This window comes from Capsella rubella, unplaced genomic scaffold, assembly GCF_000375325.1.
Source record: "Capsella rubella cultivar Monte Gargano unplaced genomic scaffold, Caprub1_0 scaffold_5, whole genome shotgun sequence".
Taxonomy (NCBI): Eukaryota; Viridiplantae; Streptophyta; class Magnoliopsida; order Brassicales; family Brassicaceae; genus Capsella; species Capsella rubella.
Genome location: NW_006238919.1, coordinates 6,151,041 through 6,162,502, shown reverse-complemented (window position 1 = coordinate 6,162,502; position 11,462 = coordinate 6,151,041). Strand labels below are relative to the sequence as shown.

Genomic DNA, 11,462 nt, shown 5'->3' with positions numbered 1-11,462 from the left:
ACTTGAGCACCCTCTCATTTCCAATCTCTTAAGGTTTGTGGCAGTTCCAATAGAAGGAGGGAGCTCTAGTAGACTTGAGCAATTAGATAGATCAAATTCTACTGTAGATTAGTGAGGTCTCCAATAGAGGAGGGGAGATTCACGAGACTTGAGCACCCTCTCATTTCCAATTCCCTCAGATTTGTGGCAGTTCCAATAGAAGCAGGGAGCTCGAGTAGACTTGAGCAATTATTGAGATCCAATTCCTCAAGTTTAGTCGCATTCTCGATAGCAGGCAGCTCCAAAACACGTGAACAATTTTCTAGATTCAATTCCTTGAGATTAGTGGCATTTATAGAAGACGGTAGTTTCACCAGACTTGAACAATTCCAAAGATATAACCTCTCGAGTTTATTTTCATTCCCAATAGAAGGAAACTCCACAAGATTTGAGCATCTAGAGAGATCTAATTCCTGGAGATTTGTCAAATTCTCAATAGAAGAAGGGATTTTCACCAGATTTGAGCATTCAGAGAGATTTAATGTCCTGAGATTAGTTGCATTCCCAATAGAAGAAGGAAGCTCCACTAAACTTGAGCATCCAAAGAGATTTAACTCTTCAAGATTAGTGGCAGTTGAAAGATCCGGAAGCTCTTTCAAATCTTTAGAACGAGACAAATCCATCCACCTGAGATTTTTAAGTTGCTGCATTGACACGATAAGAAAATGTTGACACGATTAGCTTATAAAGTTGGAGTTTGTAAACTAAACTAGAAATTTTAACGGAAACAGAATTCTAGATATATAACCAAAGGTTTTGAAAATTGAAATGTTTTTATCAAAATTACTTACTGTAGCTCCTTCCCATAGCTTCTGAAGCTTGCTCGATCTCATACGTAGTTGGACGAGAAACTCGAGATTAAAAGTAAATGGCAAACATGTATTTGGGAAATAACTCCAAACCAGAAATCTTATCTTTTGTGAATGATGTAGAAGTAAGTCCAGTCTCTCTGGCAGAGAAAGATCCTTTTTACCATCGATTTCTATGATTTCCAGATCAGACATTCTCTCAATTGCTTTTTGGCTTATATACAATTCTTCTTGGGTTTTAGATAAATCTAAATTTATGCCTATAAAATGCCTATTATCCTGGAAAAAAAGATATATAAGTAAATACAGTCTTATTATATAAAATTGGGTTTTCAAAGTTAGTCATTAACAAGATCGTGACAAATGTTACTTGAATTGATAAGATGTTGACATGTGTCAGATAATTAGTGGTAAAAAATTATATAAATTAGATTTTTTTTTAAAATAATATTTTCAAAATAGAATCAAGAAAATAAAAAATTCAGGAAATTTAACAGTTACTTAGTAGTAATCCTAAAGGAAAAACAATAGTTATTATAAAATAAAATGATTAATAAAAATTAGCTCTAAGAAATAAAAAATTAGCAAATGAAGAAAAAAATACAATAAGTTAGTCAACTATAAGTTAATCTTAGAAAATATTTTCATTATCGTGAATATTATGTAATATTAAAATATTTTTATTTAATAAGTTAATCTAAATAAGTTGGTCATTAATATGACATGTGTCAATTGTAGCGATAAGATATCGACATGTGTAAATTTAAGATAAATTAAAATATTTTAAAATTAAATTTATAAACCTATCATAAAAAAAAGTTCTACATAAGTAATACATATAAAAGTATACCTAATTATAATAGATTTTTATGTTAATTCAAAAATTCTTACCATGTAAAATTTGGTTTTCACATTACTAACTCACGTGATTGTGATATATGTCAAGTAAAATATTAGATGCCGGAATGCGACACATCTAATTTAAAAAAAAGATTAAAATAGAAAATTACAAAAAGAATTAAAATATTCAGATGTTTTTACTTATAATTAAATAATTAACCTAATGTTTGGTCATGTCGGTATGGGTTTACCAAGCATATCAGGGTTTAATATTTACAATTAAAATAGATTATATGTCGATTTAGTTTATAAAGAAGGATTAAAGCTTAGTTAAATGTGTTTATTAAATGTTTTTACCTTTTTAACATGTTATTATTGTTTAATTTTTAATTTATATTTACATGTAATATGTCATAGTACAATCTCAATGGCTAAAACAAGAGAGGTGGATAAAAGGGAGCTAAAAAGAGACATTATTAACTTAAAATAAGCATAACATAATTCAAAATAATTTGTAGTATAATGATTTCAATTTTTTTTTCTAAATATGTAATTTTGTATACTTTCATATTAAAAAAAATTTATTAATGCTTATTTCAACGACACTATAACTCATTTTTTGGATTAATGTTAATTTGTAAGAACTTTACCATCAAATTTTGTAATAATTAATTAATTTTAAGAAATACAATAAATTGCAAAGTAAAAAAATATGCGAGGATAGTTTTTTAAAAAATTGGACTTTAGGAAATAACGAGGTCGATTGGTAACGATTGTTACTTGTGGCTGTAGAGACTTTAACTTTAAAATTTTGGCTGCAGAGAATTTGGTTGTAGATGCTTTGGCTGTAGAAACTTTTACTGTTAAAATCTGATTGGTAATGAACAACTTTTCAAGTTATGCATGTTATTTTTTTATTATTATTTTATATTTATAATAAATATGAATTATATTATAAATGACTTTATAAAATAAAAGTATTATTGAAATGGATCTTAAAAGAACAAGAAAAAAATGAGAGTAATTAATTTATAAAAATAAAATATATAAAATATATTTATAAACTTGTGAAAAGGTTTAAATGTAACAGGGATATGAAAAATAAATCTTTTTAATTGATTAAATTTAAAGCCAGGTTTTTGACGCTTTGAGAAAAATGAGAAAACAAAGAAGGAAAAAAAAGAAGTGCCTTTTAATGCTTTAAAAAAAAAAGCAAAAAATGTTGATTGACAAATTAGCCTTAAAAGTCATCACCAATCACCCTTAACAATTTTCAGGATAATGGTATAATCATGTTTAGGGTATAATATCTAAATTAAGTTTTTTGAAAAATTTGGTAATAGTAATATTGTGAAAATGATGAATAGCTCACATTTTTTTGGTGGTCGACAATTTAACATTTCTAGATTTTTATAATGAATGTTTAATAACAATTTTTAAATATGTATGATACATAAATAATTTTGCTCAACAAAAAACAATTTACTAATTAAAAAATTATATATATTTTGAATACTTTGGATATAATATTCTTATAATAAAATTTTAATATAGTTTTATTTTGAAATTATGTTAGAAATTATAGATTTTTAAATACTTTGGACGGGCTCTAATCTATATTAGAAATTATGATATTCAATTAATATTGATTAATTTTTTTGTTAATGTTATGATTTTCCAAATTTTAACACATGCAATATTTTTACCACATACGTGAAAACATTAAAATTAACCCGCGTTTTTACGTGGACCCTTATCTAGTTAGTTATAAAATAAACACAATTTGTAAAAAGCAATATTGCAACAACATAACTTACTGTTGTATCATTGCTGAGCTCTTCACATATATCTCTTGCACCGACCAAAAGATAATGTTCCCTAAGGCCATGCTGAACAAATTGTTTACGTGAAGTTTCTCTTCCAAATTGCTGTAGCAGATGATGCATTTCTATCCATCCGTATTCCATAGATATGAGAGCTTTTTCAGCTAAAACTTCAAGACCTTGCCTCACATCCGAGAACTTCTTTGACAGAATCTCTTCCAGATTACGTGGATATAAGAACTTGTCGCTGAAAAAGCAGGCTATATAAAGAAATAAGTATTTGTTTTCTTCATCATCTAAGGCATCATAACTGAACTTCATAATGCTCTCTATTTCTCCATTAAGCTTGGTCTTTAACCTTGGTAGTTTCCTTTCCCACTCTTGCTTGGACTTTCCTTTCAAAGTGGAGCCTAGAATCTTCAAACCCAAAGGGAGTTCACCAGCAAGGCATGCAACTTCCTCAGCAAGCTCATCAAAGCCATCATCTGGGTGCTTGTGTCCAAAAGCATGCATACAAAAGATTTGAAAAGCCTCATTATTTAATGGAAATTCCACGTCGTAAATATGACTGATCCCATGGGCATTCAAAACTCCTCGATCTTCTGTTGTGATTATAATCCGACTTCCAGGACCAAACCACTGAAGTTCTTTCGCCAAGACATGTAGTTGTCTTAAGTCATCCACATCATCAAGAACGAGTAACACTTTTTTGCCTTTCAACCGTTCTTGTGCCACTCCTAGATGAGGTATCATGATATCTTTATGATTTATAATCATAGATAACATATGGCTTTGTAGTTGCAATTGTGCGCTACACTCATTCAAACGACCTTTTGGATAGCTTCTTCTAATATCAATCATGATCGCGCTAAATAGGAATTTGTTGGATACTTGGTCAAACATAAATCTAGCAATGGTCGTCTTACCAATCCCAGGCGGCCCCCAAATCCCGATCATCCTTACATCATCCAAATCTAGGCTTAACAACGGTTTCAACTTTTCCATATGATTTTCCATCCCTACTAAACTATCAATATCTCTTGATGGTGTGGAGCAATTCAACATGTCTGAAACATCAATGGCTATTTTTTCGATCATGGTTGCATCATTGACCCTAACATTGGAGGGTATTAACATAAATCTATCAAATAGTCTAGTGAAGAAAAATTCTCATACATACTGATCCTAAAATATGTATTTTTAGTGTCTTAATAATTTTTAAAAGGAAAAAAGATGGCTGACTACACCAACTATAGAGGAATGCATGGCCACACATGCCAAGTATCATATTGTACATTCAGCTACACGAACTACATGTATTGCATGACCACATGCATTAACTATACAACGTCATGTAGTCAACACCATAGACATAAAATTCTGGTACATCGGTCAACTGATTATGGCGTTGACCGGTGTTGACTCCGGCGTTGACCGTTTTTGACCAAAAAGAATATTCCAAAATTTTTTTTATATAATTGTATTCATACTGTTAAAACAACTTAAAACTATAATTATTTCAAAATATTATATTATTAAAAATATAAATGACGACGATGATTTTGTATTTAATTCAAGATTTTAAAATCTAAATTAAAACTAGAAAAATTCAAGATAGTAAAATAATTCAAGATACTAAAATCTAAATTAAAACTAGAAAAATTATGTGAATTAGTAAGGGAATTACTCTTTTTATATTGTTAATAAAAACATTAACTTATTATTTGATTTATTTAAATACAAAATCATCATAGCAATTTTCTTCCTAAGATTATATATTTTTCATTATACAAAACCATAAACAATTTAATTAAAAAACTATTTTTTATATATATTCAATATCTAAACACTAGTTTTGTTTATATATTTATAATGTATTCATTCTTATTATAATTAGTTATTTTTTAAAATTTAGAGCTAAACTAATAGTAAAATAATTCAAAATATTATAATCTAAACTGAAACTCCAAAAATCTTATGAATTAGTAAGAGAATTGCTTATTTTCACATTGTCAATCAAAACCATTAAACATAGTTTGAAGTCTACTCTAAGTTTGAAGTCTACTCATAGTTTGAAGTCTACTCTAAGTAAATATTAATTAAGGAGAATACAATAAATCAAGAGAACATACCATTGGTAAGAATGATATCCGGCGATTGTGGCCACATCCTCCAAAGCTTTTCTCCATATCTCAGTGCGCTCTTTTGTTTTACCTTTACAAGTTTTCCTGAAGGCTTTTCCAAAATCTCCCGTCTGTTTCTTTACTTCAGTTGGTTCCACTTCATAGAAAATAGTCAAGACTATTTTACCCAACTCTTCCCTGCAGTTCATGATCTCTGCCAACTCATCAAGACACCATGAAGAAGAAGCATAGTTCTTGGAGAGCAATACGATCGCGATTTTTGATCCTCTTATAGCTTCTATGAGCTCCGGACCAATCGACTTGCTCCTCTGTATATCATCATTATCAATGAATGGGTCGATTGCCATTCTCTTGAACACTACAAGGAAATGACTAAGAAAGGTTCTTCGGACATCTGGTCCGTGGAAGCTCGGAAAGACATCGTGTTTCCAAGTTTGAGAAACATAAGTTGAAGGAGATGGAAGAGATAAAGAAGAAGAAGAAGTACTTCCGCTGTTATCTTGTTTGAATCTGAATTTTACAAAAAGCATGAGGAAGCCTATAGCGGCTGTCACTAAGACAAGGAAAAAGAAAGAATCCATTAGTATGGTGAAAGTAGGAGCAAGCTTTGGATGGAGGAAGAATTTTAGAGAGAGGAAGAGGCTTTGAGTGACTGTCGAAGACTTTATTGGCACAGAAACTCCATTGATGTTTCTTGGAAAATATGGTGAGATTTCGTGGAAAATGTTTGCTAACAAAATCACTGTCCCACAATACTCCACCACCATTCACTTAATTTCTCCGAAACCAAATAATGATGATAAGATAAGCATCTCAAATAACAACACCTCTCGTTCCACAATGCTCCACCACGAATTCACTTAATTTCTCGGAAGCCAAATAATGATGATAAGGTAAACATCTCAAACAACAACACTTTACGTCCATACATTCTTATTTTTTTCTCTCTCTTTTAATAATATTGAATGATAGATAGAACCCAAATCTCTTCTTAAGAATATGTACAGTTTAACAAGGTTTAGGAAAGAAGAAATAAATGTCACAGATTCAAGCTTCACATCATTTCTCATACTCTTACTTTACTAATATGTTTATAAATGTAATAATAGAAAAAAAGAACTCTAAGTTTTGTGTGCAAAGCTATAAATATCAATAATAAAAACAACAAAAGTGGGACTCTGAAATAGCAGTATCATCAACTTTACACGGTAATACTGTCCAGCAAAGACGCACAAGCATCTTCAAGCAAGTCCAGTACCTGTCAAAAGAAACAGCAGACCAAGATTCAAGTTTCCATTTGAGTTTTGTCCAAACAAAACAATACAATTCTGGAACGGAAGGCTACTTGGTAGTGACAATGGCATGCATTTTGATAGACCTCTAGTGGTTGATTTCATCTGTCTAAACCAATAGTTACTAGTACTACTCCACAATAAGCTTCTCCAATCTCTAATGGTAATTTACCTTCGCTTCTGGTTCCAAATTCATACTCTTTAGCTAATTTAGCAAGTTGTATTGTCTTTAAACTTTCAGCACCTTCAACTCATTGATACTCCTTTTGTAACCATTCATTCATACAAAAAAAAAAAGTGGGACTCTGAACTTGTTGCAGTATCATCAACTTTCAAAAATTCAAGCTTCACATCGTTTCGCATACTTAAGACATTACTAAGATGTGTGTTATAGAAATTAAAACTTACTAAAAGCAGAGTTTGTAGCTAGCAGTCACAGGTAATATAATTGCGAATTTTGACTTTTTGTATTTCGCATAAAAGATTGCTATCGGATTTTGACAAAGAGTCAAGTTTTCATTTGGTAAAAGGCTACTTGGTATGATACGAAAGTGGCTATGCCCCTTCAGATGCTTACTAGTTACTAGGGAACGTAGCTTCTCTTCTTTTAAAAAAAAAATACAATTTCTTGTTTCTTACGTCTCTTATGAACACCACTCTTGAGTCTTGACTTTTTTGATTATATCGAAAATAGAAGTCATATATATATGGATGTGAAATGCAATTTCTGTAAATTTGCTTATAGAACTTCCATGATTTGTTTGTTTCTGTTCTTATGTTGTGCTGTAGCTTCTTTGACAAGTTAGGTCTCATGTGTTCACAATACTTTGTTGATTGTTAATGACAAATGAGTTACTTATTATATATTGAGCTTATAGGTAGGACTGTACAGTTGTATACGAATATTACACAGATTAAAACAGAGTGGTCTTTAAAGTTTCGGAGGAATACAAAAATACTTGAACGTTGTTTTGAATGTTGTAAGTTATGAATTATACTTGTATTTTCGTTTAGGGTACGTAGTTTCATCACCAAGGTGCAAGGTCTGTCTTATCTCTCGTCACCTCAACGTCTCATCTACTTTTTCCCACTGCGTTTAAAGAAAACAATTCTAGTTTCTTCTTACTTCTTAATTAGGTCTCTTATATGAATCAATTTCATCAAATGTACTTTGGCTTTTCCCTCTTTGATTAGCTTTCATATATTTTCTTAAAAATGTATAGTTTGTTCATATTTTTTAGGCTACGCTATGTGAATTTTCATCATTTGTTTGTCTCAGGTCTTATGTTGTGCTGTAGTTTCTATGACAAGTTAGGTCTCATGTGTTCAGTTTGTTGATTGATAAAACGACAAATGAGTTACTTGCTTATGGTAGGATTATAGTATACAGTTGTATATAATCAGAATGTTACAAAGGTAAAAAAAAGAACAGTCTTTTAAAGTTTCTCTGTTGTGAAGTGCATTATTCCTTCCTCTGTTGCATGTGCTGCAACTTTCGGGAGAATAGAGCACTGTCATTTGCATGTAGTTTGGTCTCTGTTATGTTATATTACGTGCCCTTCTCACTTGGTTTTAGCCTCATATGGCATTGGGATATATGCATTGGCTTCAATTTTAACGTAAACAAAAATTGCAGGTATGTGGTTTGGTCTCTGCTGTGTTATTCAAAAAGATTTTGCTTGTTGCAGGGAAACTTACTGTTCCTTGCTTTGTAATTCCAATAATCAGAATCATATCAATCGTGATTTTCAAAGTAAACACCAACAAGATTTAAGCTTCATATTATCCTAATCTCTCACTATTGGCATTCATATGATGTCTAAAATGTAATAATAGAATTTGCAATTTTATGTCCAACAAAGTGAGACTTGTAACTTACGTATACCATCATCAACTTTTCCACAGTGATACTATCCAGCAAAGACTCACATAGTCACATGCATCTTTAAGCAAGTCCAGTACCTGTCAAAGAAACAAGTAAAAGATCAAGATTCATGTTTCCATGTGAGCTTTGTCCTAACAAAACAGATCAACCAATAAATATAAGCATTTACAAAACTAAAAGAGTCAATTAAGCTGATGCAACTTTCCGATAGAGAGCTTGAATGGACAGACTCATTAAGAGCTAACTGGTTTCCCTTAACGACCGAGCTAACTGCCCCAAATGACTCCCTTTTCCTCATATACTTTGTTTTGCCTAAACGAGCTTAGCTTCTTCTATATATATGGAGGGCTCAGCTACCCATAGTGACTTATTGACCTACAATTATCTGCAACTAAATGAGCTCTAAAATGATGCTTATTGAGTTAACCAGAGGAGCAACTATATATCTAAAACCATTCAAAAAGAGATATAATAATTCTTTAATAGTTATTACCTTTTCAAAACCATCAACTCCACCCTAATTTTACAGGTTTGGGTCGTGTTTGTTGTACATTAGCTTAACCTGAAAATGCAATGAAAGCATTTGTAAAATCTCCAAAAAGAAACTCCAAAGACCAGCAAACAACAACAACAATTAAACACCAATGATGACCTTCGTATCGAAATTCATTAATAAAGAATATTAACTTCATCTCAACTTGCAAAATCCTTGAATAATTACTCTTTCTTCTACCTTTGTTTTTCTCATCCATTGCAAGAAGTTCTTTGACATCAGCTACCTACCTCGGTCTGGATAATGACGTTATCTCTAATTTCGATGACCTTTATCTGCAATTAGTTTCAATTAAAGATAACAATACAGAGTCTTATATAAATGTAAAACTGGCATAAAAATTTTCTAACCTCCTCCATCGATGCCCATCTCTGATCGAAGATCTCATCATCTTCATTATTAACACTAAGGAGCCTCCAAGATTTGATATACCCCGCATTCTCCAATCTTCCAGTTGTCATATGTTTTGGTTGTGAACTCAAAGATAAGCTCGGTGGAAGTCACATCCTCTGCTTCAACTTCAAATGTGTAGAGATGCTCTGTTAAAAGTGGACCTATAAAAAGATCTCTAAGTGTACGCCAAACTTTGAGATCGTTATGTTTGTCTATGATGTCTATTTTTACAAACATCGAATCATGATCATCAACCGTTTCTTCATTAATATTAACCAGCATGATGCAACCCTTCAATCTTAAAGATTTAGGAAGAGGCGACTCATTTAACTTGATTGTCAAGGAACCCCCAGCAGTAGCTCGGTGATTGAAGCAAGCAGGCACTTGTGTACAGGGTAAGATCGCATATCTAGAAGTTGATGTGTGCATGATGAGGTCTCTGGCTTCTTGATTCAGTTTGAAGCAGTTGCTAAACTTCAGACAGATCTTCGGATTGTTAAAGGAACAATCCAGTCTCTCAAGGGATTGACAATTGTCTGCATCTATGTCATATAAGGAATCTGAAAGTTGCGGGAGTGATACCAGATTCTTACACTCGTTAAGTCTAAGTTTCTGTAAACCAGACATCCCCTTGATCCATGCAGGAACTTCTTGTATATCTTCGCTTACCAAATGCAACTCCGTGATGATGTCAAAAACATGCGGGGATTCACTAAGGCTTTCGAAGTATGAAATCTGAATCTCAGAAAGACGAAGCCACAACATTATCGACAAAGGAACTTCTTTTATTGCAGTTCCTATGAGCTTGAGAACCTTTATGTTTGTCGAGATCTCAGGAAAAGTTTTCAACTGCGAGCAATTAGTGAGATCAAGTAAATAGAGAGATTTCAAGTTGATGTTGGTTGGAAGAACCTCGAGCTTTGAGCATCCGCACATCTGTAACGTCCACAATTTTTGAAGGTTTCCTATAGAGGAAGGAAGCTCTACCAGACTAGAGCAGTTAGATAGGTTAAGCTCACTGAGATTAGTGAGATCTCCAATAGAGGACGGGAGTTTCACCAGACTTGAGCTTCCACTAATATGTAATACCTGAAGATTTGTGGCTGATCTAATAGAAGAAGGGAGCTCTAGTAGCCTTGAGCAATTATTGAGCTCCATTATGGAAAGATGAGTGGCATTCTCAATAGCGGGGAGCTCCTCGACAAGCGAACAATTTCTTAGATACAAATGCTTGAGATCAGTGGCATTGATAGAGGATGGGAGCTTCACAAGACTTGAACAGTTATTAAGACTCAGTCGCTTAAGTTTGGTTTCCATTCCAATAGAGGGAAGCTCCACAAGATTGAAGCAATCAGAGAGATCTAGTCTCTTGAGATTGGTTGCATTCTCAATTGAAGAAGGGATTTTCACCAGACTTGAGCACCCTTTGAGATCTAAATTTTTGAGACTGGTGAGTTTTCCAATAGAGAAGGGGAGCTCCACTAAACTTGAGCAAATTCCGAGAATTAATTCTTTGAGATTTGTGGCGGTTGACATATCTGGAAGCTCTTTCAAATCTCTAGAACCACTCAAATCCATCCACTTGAGATTACCAATGATTCTTACGAATTGGAGATTAGACATTCTTTCAAGTGCATTTTCACTTATACTCAATTCTTCCTCAGTCTTAGACACTTCCAAATTT

At 32.4% G+C, this 11,462-nt stretch overlaps 3 protein-coding genes across 3 annotated transcripts in view; all 3 read right to left on the bottom strand.

The window, feature by feature from the left end:
* Window positions 1-6,907, bottom strand: part of LOC17887536 (probable disease resistance protein RPP1) — an 8,395-nt gene extending 1,488 nt beyond the window's left edge. The window contains exons 1-5 of the mRNA XM_023783121.1: window positions 6,871-6,907; window positions 5,644-6,208; window positions 3,506-4,625; window positions 831-1,127; window positions 102-683 (exon numbers count right to left, since the gene is read on the bottom strand). Coding sequence (XP_023638889.1) covers window positions 102-683; window positions 831-1,127; window positions 3,506-4,625; window positions 5,644-6,208; window position 6,871 — 2,565 coding nt within the window. The 5' untranslated portion in view covers window positions 6,872-6,907. The remainder of the gene's footprint in view (window positions 1-101; window positions 684-830; window positions 1,128-3,505; window positions 4,626-5,643; window positions 6,209-6,870) is intronic.
* LOC17887200 (probable disease resistance protein RPP1) overlaps window positions 1-11,462 on the bottom strand; it is a 50,913-nt gene that overhangs the window by 10,107 nt on the left and 29,344 nt on the right. The gene's annotated exons all lie outside the window — the stretch shown is intronic.
* The window catches only part of LOC17884823 (probable disease resistance protein RPP1), a 4,015-nt gene continuing 2,343 nt past the window's right edge, over window positions 9,791-11,462 (bottom strand). Inside the window, exons 6-7 of the mRNA XM_023783519.1 lie at window positions 10,332-11,462; window positions 9,791-10,193 (exon numbers count right to left, since the gene is read on the bottom strand). The exon at window positions 10,332-11,462 is cut by the window's right edge and continues 8 nt beyond it. Coding sequence (XP_023639287.1) covers window positions 9,791-10,193; window positions 10,332-11,462 — 1,534 coding nt within the window. The remainder of the gene's footprint in view (window positions 10,194-10,331) is intronic.